The 23,472-nt window shown below is 34.9% G+C and overlaps 1 protein-coding gene across 1 annotated transcript; it reads right to left on the bottom strand.

Moving 5' to 3' along the window:
* Positions 1-489: 489 nt before the first annotated feature.
* LOC132105398 (uncharacterized) lies at positions 490-23,408 on the bottom strand. The gene is made up of 40 exons (XM_059510481.1): positions 22,862-23,408; positions 19,232-19,399; positions 18,980-19,119; positions 18,289-18,399; positions 17,448-17,608; positions 17,195-17,359; positions 16,094-16,246; positions 15,743-15,825; positions 15,353-15,500; positions 15,163-15,276; positions 14,436-14,513; positions 14,252-14,347; positions 13,988-14,094; positions 13,719-13,788; positions 13,440-13,532; positions 13,253-13,348; positions 12,859-13,086; positions 12,681-12,735; positions 12,450-12,571; positions 12,263-12,337; positions 12,064-12,107; positions 6,797-6,958; positions 6,444-6,583; positions 6,210-6,320; positions 5,779-5,939; positions 5,300-5,464; positions 5,060-5,212; positions 4,887-4,969; positions 4,467-4,614; positions 4,248-4,361; positions 4,082-4,159; positions 3,880-3,975; positions 3,612-3,718; positions 3,431-3,500; positions 3,019-3,111; positions 2,847-2,942; positions 2,006-2,227; positions 1,849-1,903; positions 1,624-1,757; positions 490-1,514 (listed from the first exon to the last, which is right to left on the bottom strand). Exons 2-40 carry the CDS (start codon positions 19,360-19,362, stop codon positions 1,464-1,466), a joined length of 4,509 nt encoding a protein of 1,502 aa, XP_059366464.1. The 5' UTR covers positions 19,363-19,399; positions 22,862-23,408; the 3' UTR covers positions 490-1,463.
* Positions 23,409-23,472: the final 64 nt, after the last annotated feature.

The raw sequence follows: 23,472 nt of genomic DNA, 5'->3' as shown, positions 1-23,472 counted from the left end.
TTTTGAATACTGTCGGTAACAAGGCCGTTTTAGTAATGACTTTCATTGTATGAACAAAAAATTTAGATGTTTCTCAAATTATCTTATTTTATGTTCCATAATTTATGTTAGGCCATTGTAGCCTTAATGATTATGTAAAATACATTTTATATTGAATCAAATAAAATATTTTTTTTCTAAAGAAAACAATTTGTAATGTCTACTTTATAATACTTTCTTTTTTAACACAAAACTAGCTTTAAATAATCTTACTTTAATAACTGAATTTAATTGGTAATTGTCTCTAAAATGTATTCTTTTTCCAGTCTTTATTTATTACATTTTGTAAAACCTTCATGTGACTCATAATACTTAACATATTCGCCATTTAAATATACAATTTATATATATAATAAAATAAAAGGCGGGTTACTAGTATTTTCTTTAGTTTTATTCTATTCAATTTGTTGTACAGATGCATTTATTATAAAATCAACAGTATTTACTGTACATGCTTGGATTGTTTTGTTTCAAAATACATAGTGCAGTAAATAACATACATAAATATAATATAGACAAGTAGGTCTGTGCAAAACACTCCAGAGAGAGAGGAAATTGATTCTGAATAATTCAGCTTTACAGAATATATATATATATATCTATATTCTAATCCAACATGAATAAATATACAAATATAATAAGTAACGTAGGAACTGTGGCATACATTTTTGTTGGGACGGCGTGGACTCAACAGGAGAAGAGCAGACATTTGATTTAACAATCCGAAAAAGTAAAATGAGTACGTTAAAACTACATTAACTATTATATGGCGTCACGCCCGTCAAGATTTTGATTGGTTGGCGAAACACCGACTTCAGAAATCCATCCGCAGCCCCGAAAAACGGTTTGTGCGTTTAAAAAATAAATGATATGTTACACTTTCAGCGTTTTTACATTATTTTCCTTGTCCCCATACATCAAGGTGGAAACATTTACAGGACTGCGGAGAATTAAGACCTGGAAGTCACCTGTACAGGTAGACTTTGCTCTCTGAGCAGGAACAGGTGCGGTGTTAGATGAACGTTATAACGGAAGTCCACGTTTGTAAGGTAGGAATTATTTTCCTTCATAGCTATGTCTTGTCTTTAAAACTTAATTGTCTCACTCAGTTAACATTTGTAATGCTTCTGCTCGCCCCTTGTGACAGTTTGTCCACTAAACCACAAACAACGATTAATTAATTTACTGTTAGGACAGTAAATCACCAGTAAACATGGTAACAATGAATACAAGTTGCTGTAAACTAAAATAGTACATTTTTCTCAAAACAGCCACTGGCCAGAAGGAAATGTAGGTCTAGATAATGTGTTGTGACAGTGTTGTAAGCGATGTCTACCCACATTGTTTGGCTGCACTCATAAAACTTTTACCACAACCTTTCACGTCTGATTTAAAGAGTATTTCTGCTCACAGTCTTCTGTTCTTCACACAGTTATACTGTCTCTCTGAATCACTTCGTAGTTTATGTCTAGATCCTGCAAACATCACAACACAGATAGACATAGATCAGGATTACTTAGAATCGTGATGGTTGTTGTAAGTCAAATATGAAATATTATCACAATATTGAATTGCAGTGAATACCTTTTCTAGTTCTCCGTGATCTGGATGCATCTCCAGAATGTGCAACATGGCATCATGTAGTGTGGGGTAAAATATGGACGTCTTAATCTCGTCATCAAAAAATGAACATTGATGAAGTTTCTCCATGATGTACACTGTAACGAGACCAGAGTTGTTTTAATGAAGAGGTTTTGAAATAAAATGATTTCAATGGTAATAAGGAAAATCTGTGGGAGATTGTTTTACCATCACACGAGACTATGTAGACGTCAACCTCGATTCGTAAAAACTCTTTCAGGGTCTATAAGAAGAAAAAAAACAAAGTATAATTAAGCTAGACCTCAAGGAAACCAGATCCAGTGGAAATATACAGTATGCTGTATCTCATAATAAGCCATTTTACCGCTTTGAGGCCCTTGAGAGCAGATAAATCGAGGAATGAGACCGCCGAGAAGTCGAGGACCACACTGTGGATGTTCACAGCAGGGACAGAGATGTTGGCCGGCAGTTCTGTGTTCCAGTTCACCTGGATTGGAATGCCAGAGAAATCAATGGGCTGGTCCAGACCCTCCATGCTGTTGTCCTCTGAAGTATCAGCTGATGGTTGTCTCACCTTAAGGCCACTCTATATACGTAAAGGATAAGGATAGGTTAAATATTGTTGTTACAATTGTGTGCTTAAAAAAAAAAGACAAGTAAAAGATTTTTATAGTAACCAATTAATGTAAAAAAGTTTTAGTAATAAAAAGAAAACAAGTAAACAAACAATATGCATAGTGCCCTTCATTACCCTGTCCAACTAAACCAATCTAAACTTAAATTTTTATTATTCGTGATCAAAAACATTTTGTAATTTGATTTTGATGTACCATTTCCATGGTAATGCAAGGTCTGACTTTAAAATGTTTTTCAAAGGATGAATTTAAAAATGTTAAGCTTTGAATTAAAGTATAATTTATGATGATTTCTAAAGCGCGATAGTGAAAAGTCCAACAAAGAAAGACATTTTGTGATAAAGTTCAGAACTCCTGTTATGATTGGATCGTTTCCAACGATATATAGTTTGTCATGATTAGCTTAGGATTTATTTGTAATATAGTGAAGTAAACTTATGCGTTCCGCTAAGGGGACGGGTGACTAAACAAATGTATGGGAAGTGGGTTAGTGTCCCTAATTATACTGTCAACTTAATCCATTAAAAAAAAAAAAAACATTGATAAATCATATCAATGGTAAGGACGTACCTCTGAAACCTCCAGTTCTCCATTACGCAACATTTTTCTGATCTTTCGTAGAGCTTTGTTCCTTTTCTTCAACACCTTTAGGGGACTAAAACCCACCTAGAAAAAAAAAATAATAATTTAGGCATATAGACACACGTTCTATACACATCTTGGAAAATAAACTTAAACTTACTGCTTGGACCAGTTTGTCTCTGAAGAAATCAATATTAGCAAAGAAGATGGGTGAGGGAATTTTGAATATTTTAACTCCATCAGGTTCGTAAATCTAAAATGGAACAAAATCACATCAAAACAAGATTTTGGGGGTATTTGTACAAGTGAGAAGAATCTGGAGCAGTGGTTTTCAACACTTTGACTCAAAGGCACCCCGTTGTCAAACTAAATTTTCGAAGTCCTCGATATTGGCACTGGTGTTTCTTTTGTAACTAAGACAATTGTATATTAATATTAATAGTTTACATCTAACATCAGCATTTTAAGACAAATGTTTTTAAGTTACCCAGTTGCCTACTTGGAAGTTTGCCGAGGCCCCCCTCGTTGAAAACCACTGTTCTAGAGGAAGGAAAAATGAGATCAGCACTTACACAGTTGTAGTCTTTGCAATCCCTGTAGATGTCAGTTCCTGTAATATTGGCCAGGAGGGAACAGCGTGGGCTGCAGTATACAAAATATTATCGTGCAAGGTCAGTAGAAATTCAACACTATCCAGCAATATTTCTAGATGTGTTTTGGATTTATTTGTAGGTGTCATGAATCCATACTCACAATTGAGTCCTGTAGACCACAGTGAACAATTCTGCCCCGAGACCCACAGCCAACCCCAAATCCAGCCCCAGGAAAAGAGAGGCCACGAAGGTCACCACCCAGGTCACCTACGAGAAACGGACACATGGACTTGAACTTCTGATCTTGAAGACTCGGCTTTGCTCTAGCTGTATGCATTGCTAATTAAGATTTTAAAACTGCTTCTAGATGATCAGACAATCAAAGATCATTCACAAAAGAACTGGTGGTAAAGAAAATAGAAACTCACAAAATCAGTCCGGTCATTTTTCCATAAGAACGGAAGCTCTCGGAACTGCATCAGCATGCCTTTCAGATTAACAATGACCAAAGCTCCCAGAACAGACTGAAAAAAAAGCATAAAACTCATTAGATGGACTCCTACATCACTATTGTGACTATTACTGTGCTTACGTTATGCAGTTTGCATACTAAAACATAAAAATTCTCACCCTGGGCAACGGCTCAAGTAGAAATCCTACTGCTACAATCACAATCAGTACTATCATGGCTGAAAGAACTCCAGCTATCTACAAATGTTATAAAACAAACATTAACGATTATTTCTTGTAGGCGGTCACTGGATGGTTTCAGCTCAAAGAATAGTGTGAGTTTTACCTGCGTCTTCCCTCCTGTGCTCTCTTGTATAGCGGTTCTTGAAAGGGCTGTGCTGGCAGCAAATGCTCGGAAAGATGCCCCAAACATGTTGCTCACCCCGAAAGCAAGGAGCTCCTGAGTGTATAAAACACATCCTTTTTGATTTTCAAAATACCAAATTGAGATCTACATTACACCTCAGAATTTGCAGTGTTTGTAGTGAATAGAGCCTCAGCTGACCTGGTTCCCATCAATCGTGTAGTCATGTTTGATGGAGTAGACTTTAGCTACTGAGAAAGCCACAGCAAATCCCACTATGGCCATAGGAAAAGCCTCCACTGCACTCTCCTGGATGACTTCCAGATTTGGAGCAATTGGTGATTCATAGCTTAGAAAGAGAGATGTTATGTATTAGATGCTGATTTTCATTGAGGCTTCAATATATAACAAATATAATATATTTTAATCTTGAATTAATTTTAGTTTTAGTAGGTATTATATTAAGTATATAAACTGAATATATAACAAACATATATGCATTATAATATATGTATTATATTATATAGTCAAATTATTATTATCACATTACATCACTTATACGCATTACATCACTTGACATGTTGTCAGTATTGTAGATGAAATATATTTTTAGATTCTTACCCGTTTACCATCTCCCCAATCACAACCACATTAAATCGGTTTTCGAAGTTGAATGCATAAGAGACTCCACAGGCAATAACGGTCTGTTGGGTAGATTTACATGAAGTGGTGAAGTTTGATAAAGAAGTTATATATTTTGTGTTAATGCGGTCATACTCAGTAGTTATACCTACCATGATGACTTCTATAGGTATGGGTACAGGTAGTTTCGACTTGAATCTGTCATTGATCTCCTTCACAATAAGCACAAGCACCATGATCACAATAGATGTCACCAGGTCGGCCACATTGGTGTTCGTGATGTCACTAAAAACGTTCTCCAGAGTCTGAAATCAAATACCAAATGTTTGATATATTCACAGAAAAAAAATCATTTAGAGCTATATAATACAAAAAGAAAAACTTGAACTCACATAGACAATGGCGAGTGGTCCATTTACACCAGGAAAGTCCAATCCCAACACAAACCTGAGCTGGGATACCAGAATGTGAACAGCAGCCGCTGTAGTGAATCCCGACACCAGAGTCTCTGACAGGTACATGACGATGAAGCCCACCTGCAGCAGCCCCATTATAAGCTGAAAACAGAGGTTCCACATGGTAAAAATAATATGTAATTTTCCTTAAAGCCATTTTATTTATGATTGCATTTATTGTTTATTAGAGTAAATCTAAAAAAAAAATCTGAAATGAACAAGTTCTGCTCATATTTCGTCCCAAAATCAAAAGAAAATTGTATGATTTTTGTATTAATATTGTATATTATAAAATGTAAATAATAATAGTAGTAGTACTAATAATTTATTATTAATATTGTTGCTGGTGCTGCTGCTTTTGTTCTGCTACTTCATGTTTTGGTGTTAAAAAATATGAATGTGTTTGTCTTTTGTACCTGAAATGCTCCCATGACAAAAGTAACCGAGGAAGCAACTAGAACCCTCTGTTGTTCCATGCTCAGTCCTTCAAATCCAGTGATGTTAGCTGGCGGCCCGCCATCAGGAACCAGTCGGGTGACAACAGCACCCACCATTAGACTCAGAATAGGAAAGGCCCCTAAAACACAGTCCAGTTAGAAAGTGCAATGTCATTCACTTGTGCACGAACCTTCACTTCTAATTAAGTAGCCTTCTGTGATATTGTGTGCATATTTATATTGGGAATTTTTTTGAAAAAGAATAATAATTAAGTTATAAGTTATATGGTATTTGAAATAGAAATATGGAAATAGAAATCTCTTCTACAGCATACTCAAATAATCATTGTTATATTTAAAACTTTGAAAAAAAAATTGTCATCCCATGTAAATGTAGACATATTGCGCACCTACTGACAGGTGTCTGGAGGTTCCCAAAAAGAAGTAGATTATTGCAGGGAAGAATGTAGTGTACAGTCCATATCCCGGAGGTAAAGAGGCCAGCAAAGAGAAGGCAAGTCCTGATACGAAATAATCCAGTGAGGTGGTGTGCATATTCCTTTTACAATGTATTTCTGTATTACAGAATTTACAAACTCTTCAAAAAATTATTTTAGCCAAACTATACATGTTAAACATGATACCTTGTAGCACTGCCACTAGCCCAGTGCTGATGCCTGAAACAATGTCACCTAGCAGCCATTCTTTGATGTTGTAGTTCTTCATCCATCCAATGATCGGTAGAAGGGAAAGAGCTGCATTCTTTGCACGATTTCGATTGCAACTACAGTGCAAACAATATAAACACAATTTGCTCAAGCTTCTTGTTGCATCATTTAGTCATGTTCAGACATTATCTTGAAAATATCACTACTTCAGATGTGATACCATATTTCAACTTAAAGGACCTGCTTTTTTGAAAGTATCACAGAAGACATAAGGAAAGCAAAGGCTAACAATGAGGACTATATGAAAAGACTTGAGTCTCAATTCTTACGTGAAATAGTCTTTCAGATGGTGCCGCAGAGTTTTGCGGTTCCTGTTGATCCTCTCGTGCTGCTCAGCGAAGGAGTCCTCTGAAAATAGAGGTCTTACCACCACATAGTGTCTGCCGGAGGGCTGCATTTTGGTTGGTTCGTTTTCAGAAGCATCTCGAGTGCTTTATATAGTTCTGGTTTGTATGATGAGTGTGTTGTCTTTAGTCTTATCACAGATATTCTGGGATGTCTTTTGTGAGTTTTAATCATTGATAGATTTTATCACAATGGATTCTTTTTTTTTTTTTTTGAGTCATTCTTCCTTATTTACATGTGTTTTAGAAGGAAACAAAAATAGAACTACAGGAAATACTATGTGAACCCACGTGTATTTGTTATGAAATAATGCATACAAGTCACAGTGAACTTCCTCCATTTAGACTAGTGACTAATGATCATCACAGATTTAGAGATGCTTTTGATACCAGTTTACGCTTTATGCAAATTAACTTTTTTTATGAGAGGTCCATAAGGCAAATCTCCTGTGAATGGTAATCTCAATTTTTTTTTTTAAACAGGCCATTGTTTGTCAAGTCACCTTTATTTATATAGCGCTAAATACAATACTGATTGTGTCAAAGCACCTTTACAGTGACAAACAATTTAACAATCCAGATTTAAACTGACAGAGATCTGCCCTCCGTAAAATGCTAGGTGGATTCCAGAGTTTGGGTGCTAAATAAAGGATCTGCTGCCTACAGTTTGATATTCTAGCTATTATCAAATGGGCAGAGTAGGAAATTGCGAGTCATACAGTTTTTTATGTAGTTTATAACTGTTTTATAACTAATTATGTTTTATAATCATGCATTCCATTAGTTTTTGTGTGATTTGGTTTTGCAGAGTGTGCATTGTTATTTAATTAAATATCAGACCTAATTTTATGACCAATTCATATAAACTGTGGTCCAAAGGTCCATGTATGTTTCCCTGATACAGTATTTCCTTTTGCCAGAATTTGTAATTACTTTCATTCAGACTGATTAAACACTTCTACATCAACTGTTATAGGCCAAGTTACTAAGTTAAGAAGCGCACCACATATATTGTGAAATAATGTATTATTTTTACACTTGTTTCTCTTTCCTCTAATACAATTCATTAATCTTCCATTGTGTGGAATGGAATGAACGTTTAATCAAATTGAACTAGTTCCTTGTTCCTGTGTTTGTCCAGGAACCACATTTGAATGACACAATCATAATTCTATAACCATAACATAATAACAAATTATCTTTATTTATATAGCTCTTTATACAATACTGATTGTGTCAAAGCAGCTTTAGAGTGTCGAAGAGGAAAATAGTTCAATAACACTAGTGGACTATAACAGAGTAATTTTTCTGATTTTTCATTTTTAAAGTCAGTTCATTAATGGTATAGTGATGTCATCATCCAGTGCAGCTCTCTTCCAATTGTGTCTCTGCAATCAGTCAAGCATACCCAACTAAGCAAGCCAAAAGCGACAGTGGCCTGGACCCTAAACTCTATCGGTGCAGAGAGGGCGAAAAATCCTTGGGAAATGCCAGGCTCAGTGATACGATCTAAATCCTGCCTGGAAATTCTCACAGATACCATCTCTCTCTAATAAGCAACACAGCTGAGAGGACACTGCCTTTTCTATTATTTTTGACAGAAAAGGGAGATTTGAGATCGGTCTGTAATTAAATAAAGTGTTAATTTATCATTAACACTTGTTTCTATGGATAATGTTATATACAGCACCATTACTTCATATAAACTAGACTTGTAGTAACACCTCCCCTTTTACCTTTTGGATGCGGCTCATGTTTATAATCTTGTGGGTAGACTAATTTAAAATAATGTAATCTGGTTTTAGCCAGGTGTCTGTCAAACAGAGCACATCTAATTTATGATCATATTTACCAAACTTATTTTTTACAACCCGAATTCCGGAAAAGTTGGGACGTTTTTTAAATTTTAATAAAATGAAAACTAAAAGACTTTCAAATCACATGAGCCAATATTTTATTCACAATAGAACATAGATAACATAGCAAATGTTTAAACTGAGAAAGTTTACAATTTTATGCACAAAATGAGCTCATTTCAATTTTGATTTCTGCTACAGGTCTCAAAATAGTTGGGACGGGGCATGTTTACCATGGTGTAGCATCTCCTTTTCTTTTCAAAACAGTTTGAAGACGTCTGGGCATTGAGGCTATGAGTTGCTGGAGTTTTGCTGTTGGAATTTGGTCCCATTCTTGCCTTATATAGATTTCCAGCTGCTGAAGAGTTCGTGGTCATCTTTGACGTATTTTTCGTTTAATGATGCGCCAAATGTTCTCTATAGGTGAAAGATCTGGACTGCAGGCAGGCCAGGTTAGCACCCAGACTCTTCTACGACGAAGCCATGCTGTTGTTATAGCTGCAGTATGTGGTTTTGCATTGTCCTGCTGAAATAAACAAGGCCTTCCCTGAAATAGACGTTGTTTGGAGGGAAGCATATGTTGCTCTAAAACCTTTATATACCTTTCAGCATTCACAGAGCCTTCCAAAACATGCAAGCTGCCCATACCGTATGCACTTATGCACCCCCATACCATCAGAGATGCTGGCTTTTGAACTGAACGCTGATAACATGCTGGAAGGTCTCCCTCCTCTTTAGCCCGGAGGACACGGCGTCCGTGATTTCCAACAAGAATGTCAAATTTGGACTCGTCTAACCATAAAACACTATTCCACTTTGAAATAGTCCATTTTAAATGAGCCTTGGCCCACAGGACACGACGGCGCTTCTGGACCATGTTCACATATGGCTTCCTTTTTGCATGATAGAGCTTTAGTTGGCATCTGCTGATGGCACGGCGGATTGTGTTTACCGACAGTGGTTTCTGAAAGTATTCCTGGGCCCATTTAGTAATGTCATTGACACAATCATGCCGATGAGTGATGCAGTGTCGTCTGAGAGCCCGAAGACCACGGGCATCCAATAAAGGTCTCCGGCCTTGTCCCTTACGCACAGAGATTTCTCCAGTTTCTCTGAATCTTTTGATGATGTTAAGCACTGTAGATGATGAGATTTGCAAAGCCTTTGCAATTTGACGTTGAGGAACATTGTTTTCCACAATTTTTTTACGCAGTCTTTCACAGATTGGAGAGCCTCTGCCCATCTTTACTTCTGAGAGACTCTGCTTCTCTAAGACAAAGCTTTTATAGCTAATCATGTTACAGACCTGATATCAATTAACTTAATTAATCACTAGATGTTCTCCCAGCTGAATCTTTTCAAAACTGCTTGCTTTTTTAGCCATTTGTTGCCCCCGTGCCAACTTTTTTGAGACCTGTAGCAGGCATTAAATTTTAAATGAGCTAATTAAGTGGATAAAAGTGTAAAATTTCTCAGTTTAAACATTTGCTACGTTATCTATGTTCTATTGTGAATAAAATATTGGCTCATGTGATTTGAAATTCCTTTAGTTTTCATTTTATTAAAATTTAAAAAACGTCCCAACTTTTCCGGAATTCGGGTTGTAGAAAGGGATCTAATGTTCATTAAGCCAAGCTTCCTTTGTTTATCTCTATTATATCTGTTTTTGATTTGTTGAAAATCAATTAAATTGTTACCCTTAAATATATATATATTTTTGTATGAGCTAGTTCAGTGAACAAAACCGAGAACAGTCTGTATAATATATGATCTAGGTGAAAGAGTATCTGTGTGCTGAGAATTAACTGGCTTCTGTGACGTGAAGTGGCTAGAAGTTAGTCAAGTACAAACTCTAAGACACTATGTGCCATATTTCTCGAGAGAAGAGCAGCACCATCCCTGGAGGGATGAAGACCATCTCTTTTCAACAAGTCAGGTCTGCCCCAAAAATGCATCCATTTGTCCGTGAAACCAATGTTATTCTGCTGGCACCACTTAATAACAATAATAGCATAGGCTAACCAACACTTGAAATCTGAGAGATTATGCTATGATGTTCGTCACTGTCATCAGCGGGTGTTCTCTAGATGGCCACCAGAGGTCTCCTGTGTCCTTGTTTGAGCACATGGCTTGTCATGTCTTTGTGCCATGTGCTCACCTGTTTATTGTCTTGACACTGCCCTTCTTATTATCTGGTTATCGGTTCAGTTGCTGTACCCGTATGTGTCTTGTTACCCTCCTTGTGTTTTCTGTCCTATGTGGTGCATTATTGTCCATAGTTTCTCTGATTGTTGACAGTTGAGTCAAGTTATTTCATTCTGCGTATTTGCTCTGCTCAGCTGTGTTCTGTTTTGTTTTATATTCCCTATCACAGGAATTTCCGGTCACTTTTATTTTCTTTCCACGTTTGACTGTTATCTGGACTTAGTCTAGTTTTGTCTCTCCTTGTTTTTGTTAATAATATCCTTATTTAAGCTCCCCTGGCTGATCTGCATCTGTGCCAAGCCAATATCTAAACCATAAATCTAAAACTAAAATCAGATTGATTCAAATTATTATTTATTATTATTATTTATTTTTTTTTATGCGGTATATCATATAATTCAAGTTTAAGTCCTTTTTGGCCCTTTCCCACTTTTTCCAAGAGTGCTTCTTTAATACTAGTATAATAATGAGATTAAACTTGGTTGCATTAGTTGATTTAAAAAGTCTTAATCTTTAATGTACAAGAAATAATTATTAATATTAATAAATAAATATCATTTCTGCCCTGACACACTGGGACTTTACTATTTTAATGTTTGAAGAAGTCATCTTCAATAGCTTTTTTTTTTTCTTAACATTTTTAGGAGAAATTATTTGATCTTTCCCTCTTTATTTCCTCAAGCATAACTTGCTTTCTCGTACAGATAGTTCATCATTTACACCTAGGAATTAGATTTATAACGATTATTACTCCAGTAAAAGTAAAATGGTTAGATCTGCACGTGTCTTTATTTGTAAACTTGAAAATAATTTTGACTATATTTTAGAAAAAAAAATTTCTTTTTCTTTTATTTTTTTGAATAAAAATAGTCCACACAAAAATACATAGTATTCAAAAAGGAAAAAATTGAAATATACAAAACTCACTGATAGTGAACTGATAAAAGCATGTGTTCACCACAAATCCAATAATTTAGTGACATGACACATTGACAATCTCAAGCTAATTCATTCTGCATGCAGCACAGTACACGGAATACAAACTGCTACATGCTAAATCAAGTTAATTATTATATATACAGATTTTAAAGTACTACATAGTGAAAGTTTCAAGTTGGTTCGCTTCAAAACCTTGTCTCTGGTTTTGTGTCTGTTTCGACTTCCATTTTCATGTCCTGTAGAAATTAAAGCAGATTAACCCAACTGAGAACTTCTCTCCTGAATAGAAATCATGATGCACTATTAAATGAACTATTGCTTTAAATCATAGTTTTTAATATGATTTAAAATTTTAACAGGTTTAATCCCAGGTGCTTGCTGGGTCACTTACTTCCATCGCTTGGATTTTCAACCCATTGGATGTGCTGCTACTGTTAATGTGTTGAGATCGGGAACTTCCTGAGACCTGTTTACATAAATTCAAATCAGTGCAAATGATAATTATGCATTTGTTATAAATGCAATAAATGAATCTTTGAATGAACAAATCAATCAGTTCCGTTCACCCTCTCGCTCACAGTCTTCGGCGGATGGGACTCCTGAATGAATAGCATTGCATCATGGATGGTCAAAAAGAAGATAGATGTCTTGATTTCATCATCAAAAAATTTACAATTCCTCAGCTTCTCTATGATATATGCTGGAAACGACATGTCAAAGGTGAGAGTAACTGTGCTGTTTTATTATTACATGCAATTAAGCTATATTATAATAGCCGTGGTATTGTAGATAAGGAAAAAAGTACTTACGGTCACAGCCCACTATGTAAACATCAACACTGACGCGTATAAATTCCTTTAAGGCCTGTTAATCGAAGTGATTATGGTTCATTAGAGATTTTAAATAATTAAACTAGAATTGCTTGCTTTGATTAGCAACAATTATTAATAGTGCATTTTGTTTTCAGAATGAACACAGCTGCCATACCGCTTTAAGACCCTTCAGTGCAGATATATCCAGGAATGAGACCACAGAGAAGTCCAGGATCAAACTGTGGATGTTCACAGGAGGAACTCGGATGTTGGCAGGAAGTTCTGTACTCCAGTTCACCTGGATCGGAAGATCTGAATAGTCTGTGGGCTTGTCTAGATCCTCCATGTTGCTTTCATCCTCTGATTCTTCGATGGGCATTGAGCATGTGGCCTGTAGTCCGTTCTATATCCGAAAGAAGTCAAATTAACTTTTGATAGATATCTAATTAAGATTTAGAAATCTAAGATGTAGGTATCAAAGCAATGGCTACAATACATCCACATTACATAACATCCATCTGGAATTCCTTGAGTTTGTTGGTATCATGTTTTAAAACTTCAAGACGTACAGATGTTAAGGTTAGCTCCCCTTTCTTTATCATTTTCTTAATCTTCTTCACTGCCTTATTCCTCTTCCTCAGGATTCTCAAAGGATTAAAGCCCACCTGCCAGAAAGTAAACGGGTTAGATTATAATCATGTCAGTCGCTAATGTCGTCTGAAGTCAGGGTTGTCACACTGAAACTACTGCACTCACAGCTTCCTTCAGCTTGTCTCTGAAGAAATCGATATTTGCGAAGAAAATGGGAGATGGGATTCTGAAAATCTTCACTCCCTCTGGCTCATAGATCTGTAGGAGATTCAGAAAGACGAAAAAATGAAGCAAAGGCAAACTTTTGTGTCTTTCGGACATATGCTTCTTTTCACAGCGCTTTAAATGGCCCTTATCTTGGTCTTTCATGTAACCAAGTAATAGGTAATAGAAAAAACACAAAATGATTATGTTGTTGAATTTGAATGTGTCTGTAGCACTTACATTGACATAGTCCTTGCGATCTCTGTAGATATCTGTTCCTGAGATATTAGCCAGGACGCAGCAGCGTGGACTGAAGATCAGAAAAGATAAATAAATTACTACCAAAAAACAAAAGAACAAAATGCAGAATTTATTACAAATAAGAAGGTATATTACAGTGATTTAGAAAAGTTGTTTCTTTGCCTAAATCACAATATGTATACAATATTCAAATGAACTCCCATTGTAGTTTTCATTTCATCTAGTTAATTAGATCAGTCAGCACTTACAATTGAGCCCTGAAGACCACAGTGAGAAGCTCCAGTCCAAGACCAACAGCAAGTCCTAAGTCCAGCCCCAAGAATATAGCAGCCAGACAGGTCCCCACCCAAACAATCTGGAGGAAAAGACAGAAATCAGTGATACTCTATACCATTAGACAGGTAAATTATTTGAGATTCCAGAATGTAATTCTCATTCAAATTTGTCTACTTGATTGCACTCTTTCTAAAATCCCCTCTTTGCATGTAAATTTAGAAGTCAAAGGCTCTTACGCAGTCAGGACGGTCTTTTTTCCACAGGTAAGGGACTGTAACCACCTGCACCAACATCCCCTTCAGGTTCACGATCACCACTGCACCCAGCACTGACTGCAGTCACACAACTCCATATTTACCTCAAATCACAACAACTCTTTTTCTTTTATTAAAGGATTTACACCTTGAATATGATTCCTACCTTTGGTAGAGGTTCCAACAGAAACCCTATCCCCAAGATTACCACCAGCACAATAAGGGCAGACAGTATACCGGCTATCTGACAAATACATATTTTGAAGAGAAATTCATTATTTTATTTAGCAAGGATGCATTCAATTGATCAAAAGTAGAAGTGAAGACATTTTATAATGTTATAAAGGATTTCTGTTTCAAATAAATGATGCTCTTTTAAACTTTCAATTCATTAACTTTCTTGAATCATGGTTTCTTCAAAAATATTAAGCAGCACAACTGTTTTAACGATGATAATAATAAGTAATGTTTCTCAAATCAGCATATTTGATTGATTACTTAAGGATCATGTGACACTGAAGTAGCTGAAAAGTCATCATCTTAAAAAATCATTCATTTTAAAAATAGAAAACAATATTCAGTACTCAAATAATATCCATTTACTGTATTTTTGATTTAATAAACGCATAATCAATCTTACCGACCCTATTGAATGGTTGAAAAGAACATTTTGACATAACTTATGTTTATGAGAAGGAATATGATGTAATATTTACGGCACCCTTCTGTTTATCGTATTATTTGCAACATGTCGACACTCTTTTGGAACGCCAGAGGCCAGTATTTTTCTGTTGCTGGAAAACAAATTCCCTAATTGATACACCACAGATGCAAAATCATATTTTTGTGTTCCAGCCAAGACGGAAAGCTTGCAAACAGTTTGAGCTGTTTACCTGTGTTTTTCCTCCGGTGCTTTCTTGAACTGCACTTCTGGAGAGAGCCGTGCTAGCTGCCAGAGACTTGAACGCTCCTCCAAAGATATTGCTTGCCCCAAAGGCAATGAGTTCCTGTGTGTTTATATGTGTCATTGCAGATGTTCTTGTTGTTTGTTGCTTTTTAAATGGAATATTATTCAGGACTTACTTGATTTCCATCTATAAGGTAGTCGTGCTTCACAGAATAGACTTTAGCTACTGCAAAAGCCACGGCAAATCCCACAATAGCTATTGGGAAAGCCTCCACTGCTGTCATCTGGAAAACCTGCAGGCTCGGAGCGATTGGGGACTCAAACCTGGACAGATGAAAATGTGTTTATTTTTTATGACACCTACAGTTCTCTTCAGTTAGCTTTGTGCTCAGAGGCATATGCATTTGTTTTTGTTACTGTGTAACATTTTTTTCTATTTACAGACTCTTTGAAAGGATATAAATTCGCCAAGATGATCTTTTAGCAGGTATATGCATTAAAAATGTATAGTTTTCTCCTTTTGAAAAATGTATAATGTATGTGTATATATTTATTTATTTATTTACGTGTTTGGAATTTTCCCCACCACATCCACTCCGTGATTTTCGCTGAAGTTGAATGCGTAGGAGACGCCACATGCGATAACGGTCTGTTGGTAAAAGTAATTTTTAATGACTCTGACATTTAAAACTTGATTTGAACTCAAAAGATAAGACGAGACAAGAACTTGTGCACTTAGGAAATCATAAGCACTTGAACAAATATTAACAAATACATTGCTTGGCAGGATAGAAAATATAAATCAATATCGGTTGATAAACTTTATCATGTCATAAAGATGATTAACTTTTCTAAATGTCAGGTTACAGAAAAGGTAAAGGTTATATAGGTACAGAAATGGGTTTCACTCAACTCACCATAATGACTTCTATTGGAATGGGCACTGGTAACTTTGACTTAAATCTGTCGTTGATCTCCTTTACGCCCAACACCATCACCATCACCACAATTGAAGTCACCAGATCATGGATATTAGTGGAGGTGATCTGGGTAAATACACTCTCAAGAGTCTGCAGAGAAACCAAAAGACAGATTGTTTTACAGGACATTTACATTCAAACAAATAATGCTAGAACTAGTAATACTACAAACACTTATGAACTCAATTTTAATGCAAGCTGTGGGTTTGTGAGTTAGATATTTTGTCAACTATTGTTTTACCCAAATTTTTTAGTTTACATATGGACGAAAATACACTTGTATTACACTTAAGAGAAATGTGATGATTTTCGAAGTGTAGAAATAATCAAGCTTTTGTTTGGCAAGTTAAAGGGATACTCGACCCCAAAATTAAAATTTTGACATAAATCACATACCCCAATGTCATTCTAAACCCGTGAAAGCTTTGTTCGTTTTCGGTACACAATTTAAGATATTTTGGATGAAAACTGGGAGGCTTGTGACTGTCCAATAGACTGCCAAGTAAAATACACGGTCAAGGTCCAGAAAAATTAAGAACGACATCATCAGAATACTCCATCTGCCATCACTGTTTCAACCATAATGGTATGAAGTGACAAGAATACTTTTTGTATGAGAAGAAAACAAAAATAACGACTTTATTTAACAATTTGTCTTCCCTATGTCTCTCTGCATCACAGTACCGCAGGCAGCGTACACTCTTCTGTGTCAGCCACGCCACAAGGATGCGCTGTTTTCTTTCAAATCAGTGCGTAAATACACATAGAAAACAGCACATCCTTAACAAAGCTTTTCATACTTTTCTGGACTTTAACAGTGTAATTTACTTGGCAGTCTATGGGACAGTCACAAGCCTCCCTTTTTTCATCCAAAATATCTTAAATTGTGTTCTGAAGACAAACAACGTTTTACGGGTTTGGATTGGAACGACATGGGGGTAAGTGATTAATGATGACATTTTTATTTTTGGGGTGGAGTATCCCTTTAAGCAAAACAATCATGACCACAAGGAGCAAGAAAAATGTCTTATGTCCTACATATATAATAGACAGTGGTCCACTGAAACCTGGTACAGTCAGTCCTAGTACAAACTTGAGCTGCGAAACCAGTATGTGAACAGCAGCTGCGGTGGTGAATCCAGATATCAGAGTATCCGACAGGTACATCACAATAAATCCCACTTGCAGCAGCCCCATACCAAGCTGGAAACAAACAGAATGAAGATAAGCATTGGTGTGATTGAAAACTAACATTGCTTTTATGTTTTTAATGAGAGGATGGTCGATGTACCTGGAATAGACCCACTAGGAAAGTGAGGGAGGCAGACACTAAGATTCTCTGCTCATCTTTCGTCAGGCCCTCAAAAGCAGTGATGTTGGCAGGCAGACCCTCATCGGGCACCAATCTGGTCACTACGGCCCCCACCATGAGACTCAGTACAGGGAAAGCTCCTGGTGTGAGTAGATTTACAGTATATCACATGTCATGATAAACAGGCAGAAATAATTTACTATTTTTGGCAATCTGTCTGATTCAAGTCCACATGTTGAAATAATATAAATAATATAAAATATTACACATACATTATATATATATATATATATATATATATATATATATATATATATATATATATATATCACATTATTATTATTTGAACCTATGAAACATCATTTGTTAGTATTGTTGTCATTTTTTCCTCTCATTGAATCTTATAATAATTGCATAATTGGGAGATTATGCAAAAGCTGCACTTTGATGATCTGTTGTAGTAATTATAATAATGTGTAGTAATATATAATAAAACATTTTATTTTACACATACATATTTACATTATTTATGTGCATTAAGACATAATTTTGCCAAATAATTGTGAAGATTTTAACCTTTCTCCAGTGAAATACAAAAGAAGCTGTTGAAAAGCTGGCCGGGTATGTTATGGCAGTGAGGTATTTTAATTGAGTTCAACTGTGCCAGATCTAAATTAGAGGCTACTTCAGTCACAATAAATGTTAATGGCATTTATAGCGTTATATAAAGACGTGTTTTCTAACAGCTAGATAGTCCTGGTGTGTCAATGATACCAATGTTGTTTGCGTCATTCGCATGATCTGTACAGAATGCACTCACCTACAGAAATGTGTCGTGAAGTGCCCAGGAAAAAATAAATGACGACTGGGAAAAAAGCAGCATATAGTCCATACCAGGTAGAGATGGATGCCAGCAAACTGTAAGCTAGTCCTGAGGGAATAATGTTGATAATTATTAAGCAATCCCTAGTTGCACAATTAAATAATCTTCATCTAATTTGAAGATGCCCTTATTCAAATACTCTACCCTTTATCAACACCCCGTTCACGGTTTTCAATTTTCACTCAATGTTTTTTGAAGTATATGCATAACATAAGCAAAAATTGTTCATATTTTTGTTTTAAAGTTAGCAAACTTACTCTTAAAGTAAAGAGTAAAGGCTCTTTACTGTGCACGTGCTAAAATGTTCTTTTTTTAAAATATATTTGTCAGCAAACTTCTTAATCTTAAATGCTACCTTTGTTAATCATTTCAACAACGGTTTACAGATAAATGCACTTTTCACTTATTTTGACACATTTTGTTGTTTCAATTATCGCATAAAAACTGCAATAATGCTTACATCGGTCACAGAGCTCAGTTTTCAAAGATAAAGTATCATTTCTGTAGTGTAACATTCTTACGGCTCTATCACATTTTATCTAATATCATGAATCTATTTCAAGAGTTGAGCTTATTTATTAAATGTTCCTGTTGAGTAACACTCAATAAGAGCTTAATATGATCTTACCTTGTAGTACGGCAACCAATCCTGTGCTGACGCCGGACACAATGTCATTCAACAGCCAGTCTTTGATTGAGTAGATTTTCATCCATCCAATGATAGGCAGCAGAGAAACAGCAGCATTCTTTGCACGTTCGGAAGTACAACTAGCAAACAAATACTATTTCAGCTTCATAAATAAAGTAATAATTAAATGAAATAATTCCTTGCCTCTAATTATTAAAATATTCTCTTAAAATGTTAAGAGATCAGGCTTACGTGAAGTACTGTATAAAATGGTCCAGCAGTCTCTTGTGTTTGCGATAGACTTTTGCATGTTCGTCTTCAAAGGTGTCTTCTGAGTAAAGCGGTCTGCTCACTGAATACCTCTGTGTTGAGGGTCTGAGCATGTTGTGCTGGTAGAGCTGGGGCAAAACCCCTTCTGATCTGTGTGAGGTAACCAAATAAATGTAATTCCTCAATATCTGCTACAACTCTGGCAACTGTCAAGCTGGATCTCTTGCATTTGTATTTATATTGATAATCATGGAAAAGTTGTGTAAGTTGGAGGTGTTTTCTCAAACGCACTATGAGTAAACATCATGCTATTACACAGAGTTCACATGTCTGTCGTGATGAGTGTATGATATGAGTGTATGTGTGTGTGTCCACCTGCATGCTTAGCCTGATTTCTCTTAAATACAATAGATGATCCCATGGGATTTTCATTAATTTAGAATGCTTGTCTCTTGTATATGAAAATATTCTTGCTAATTAGACTTTCTGTCAACAGTTATGATGTCATGATCTATAATATGTGGTCAGCAGCTCCAAATAACGTTCATTCTTATTATTTTTAATTCTGTAATACCAGCATCCTTTGAAGGTTTATCAAGACTGCTTATAATTTTGTTCATAAAATTGAGCTTTTAGCTTTATCTTTTTGTTTACATCATACATAGGTTTTGCCTTTTTAAATCAGATTTTTGATTTTGATTTTTGTTATCCATGGAATGTTTTTTATCCAATTGAATGGACTTAAATTCATATATACTACAATTCCATTTTTTTTAAAGAAATGTATATTTTAATTCAGAATGGATACTTTAAATTGACCAAAAGTGACAGTAAAGAAATTTACATGGTCACAAAAGATTTATTTTCTTTTTTTATTATGATTATTAAATGCTGTTCTTTTGAACTTTCTAATGAATCCTGAAAACAAAATGCATTTTTTTATTTATTTCAAAAACATAAAAGTCTTACCAACCCACAACTATTAAAACGGCAGTGTATTTTTGCAATATTATAATCCTACCTGTTCAGTGAGGTATCAAATATTTCCAATTTGCTGTCCCTGTTTTGCTTCAAAAGTTGCAGTGGTCTGAGATCTTTAAGACCATGTCTATTTATAAATTGTTAAACTTATCATGTCTGTAATTATTAACAGTTATCAAGATACCTTCTTTACATTGCCAGCCACATCTCTGTCTTATCCTTGACCATTGTTCTTTCTGATAAAAACTTGGCAAAAGCCAGCCGCTTATCGATTGCTTCTTTTCATCCTCTTGAATCATCTTAAGGCAAAATCTTGTGATATTGCAGACTTAATGTGGGAAACCTATTTGTTTGAAGTTTGAATTTCGATATTTTTTTTTTTATTATTGATATTAGTTCCAGTTCAGGATGCTGATTAATCAAAAGATCATTTAATTTGTTCTAAACTAATTGATGTATATTATGAGTTAGCTCTTAACCTAGTTACTGTGTGTGCTGCTGCATCTACAGAATAACATTCTGTTATTGTTTACATGTCACATGCTGATGCTTAATTAGTTCATGTTTTAATAAAAGTTTGTGTCATTAACTTTTACAAAAGCAATAAGGAACGTACTGTATTGTGTATTGAGGAAGGTAACTTGTTTGTTAGGTAACTTGGCAAATAAAAATAATAATAATACAAATATTTTTAGTAAGCATATATAGCAGATGCTTTTAACCAAGTTACATAAAGTAAATCTGATAAATACAGTTTCTACAACCAAACTTCCAAAACTTCCAAACTTCTACAACCAACTCAGGTTGCCTAACCTGAACTCCCTATGCCAGAAATGATGCAAAACTACGCAGCATTTTGTTTTTCAGTGACGCACAATTCATTGTAATTGTTTCGTTTGAAGTTCATTCACATGTGATTCTCTAGAAGACATGACTGTCATCCTTTACGTACAAACTTTGTATAATTAGTTATGTCACATTCATATGTTTATCACTAGGCTATTTTTGTTAAGAAATGTTTGATGTGGGTGTGTTTATGTATGAGCGTACACTGTAAAAAATATTAGTAATCCCCAAAAAATTGAGTAAATGCATCAGTTAATAAGTTACATTGTTAACAATCAGTCACTTATATACATTTTAAGACAATGGATTTAATTAAACAATTTTTAAGTATAAATTCCTTAATAATTAACTTTTAAATGATATTTTATAAAGAATTAAGTATACTTTTGCTGTTATTGTTAATAAAATAATACAACTATAATTATTAATAATAGAAATATTATTGTTTTCTAAGTAAAATGAACCTGTATGATTGTCAGTATGTTTTACATTAACAAACAAATTTAAAGTGCTCAAAATAGTTGCTCTGTTAACATTATGTAATTTATATAATACAGTTATAAATAACCCTGCTTCTTGCCCTGTTGTTGCCTCCAAAAGTAAACATTCGAACATCATGTCCTTTAATCAGATTAATGAATGAGTATATCCAGCTGCACCTTTTATCATCAAATTATTTGATGCTTCTGTTTTCTTCAGCTCCAGCAGTTCGCATCAGAACTGGCAGCTCTTTGATATAAGAGGTTTAAATACTAGATAACTACTAGATAAGTACAACCGCTTTTTATCAGTAACATGATATGAGAGAAAAGATGCGCTTGATATCTAGGGATATATACAAGTGTGGTGACCTATATTGATATGATTGTTGACTGCAAGCAGTAAAACAGGAAAAATAAGAAATATCAATGCTATTTTATTGTATACGGTAATATACACTACCATTCAAATGTTTGGGGTAATGTTTTTGAAATATGCTCAGCAAGGTTGCATTTATTTATGGTCTTTAGTTTCTTGAAAATCATTCTAATATGATAATTTGGTGTTGAAGATCCATTTTTTATTATTAACAGTTAATATTTTGTGTAATATTTTTTTCTGGATTCTTTGAATGAATAGAAGGTTCAGAGGAACTGTATTTAGTATGCATTATAAATATATTTTGTTTGTTTTTTCTGTCACTTATAATCATTTTTATACATCTTTGTGAAATAAAAGGGTTAATTTCTTTAAAAAAAAAATCATACTGACCCCAAGCTTTGAATGGCAGTGTGTAATAAAGATTAATATAAAAATGCATTAGACACAGTAACATTAATCATATACATTTTTATTTGTATTTGATATTTACTTGCAAATGTAATGTAAATACTGTATGATATATCGTATTTTCCCAGATCTTTTGTCCTTGCATCGTTATCATTACATTATTTATGCGTCAGCACTGAGGGGAAAAATTATATATCAGTACTCTAGGCAGACTTTTACAGCATAGACTTTACACCTAGAGCCATAATAATAATCAGATGATCACTGTGTGATCTTTGCAGATAAAGCGTCAATCCTCACCTCAGTAATTAATCAATTTTAACTTTCACAACTTTTCATCAACTCGACACATTACAACATAACCCTCGCATTAACATTTAATTAGTCATACATTTATTAGGAAAGGTGTGTCATTGACAAAGAAGTGACCTGCTGTTCTGGTTTAAGCCTTGTTGAATTATGCACTGATACTAATACTAATATATCAAAGAAAAGACTCGATACAAGACAACATACCTTGGAAAGCCTGGGTCAGTCAGTCAGTGAGTACGCAGGGATTTGTGTGTGTGTGTGTATCAGGAACACATGTTCTTGTGTGTTTAATGTGCTCAGTTACTGTTGCTAAATGTTTTAAGTACACAATAAGCCTCCAAAAAGAGCAACACAGGAATGTCAACAGAAATTAAACAAGTGCTTTTTGTGTTGAGCTTGTAATTTGTTTCATCTTAGGCAAACTGCAAGTTCTCCCTCCATTCTGTATATGTGTTTGGAAAATTTCAGACATTTTAATAAGATGATGGTCTACATAGGTCAAATTTCTTCATGTGTAGCATTGTTTTTCAAAATTGAACTTGTGCCGTTTACTCCATGTCTGTTTGCTTTGAGATCATCTACTCCTAAATGCTGATAAAATTCACTTTGAACGTTTAAATATTAGTCTTTCTTTTTCCAGGAAAATTGACAGAAATGAATGACAGCTCTTGCACTAGAAATGTTTGTCAAATCAGATCATCTATAAAATGCCACACACCTAATACCACCTGCTTCTGACTAACAACAGCAGATAATGATTTACACAATTTTATAAATTAAAGACTATCGGCTCTTTTAAAAAGTAATAAGCCATT

The sequence above is a fragment of the Carassius carassius genome, chromosome 26 (genome assembly GCF_963082965.1).
Source record: "Carassius carassius chromosome 26, fCarCar2.1, whole genome shotgun sequence".
In the NCBI taxonomy this organism is placed as follows: domain Eukaryota; kingdom Metazoa; phylum Chordata; class Actinopteri; order Cypriniformes; family Cyprinidae; genus Carassius; species Carassius carassius.
This window is presented reverse-complemented; position numbering and strand designations above follow the sequence as displayed.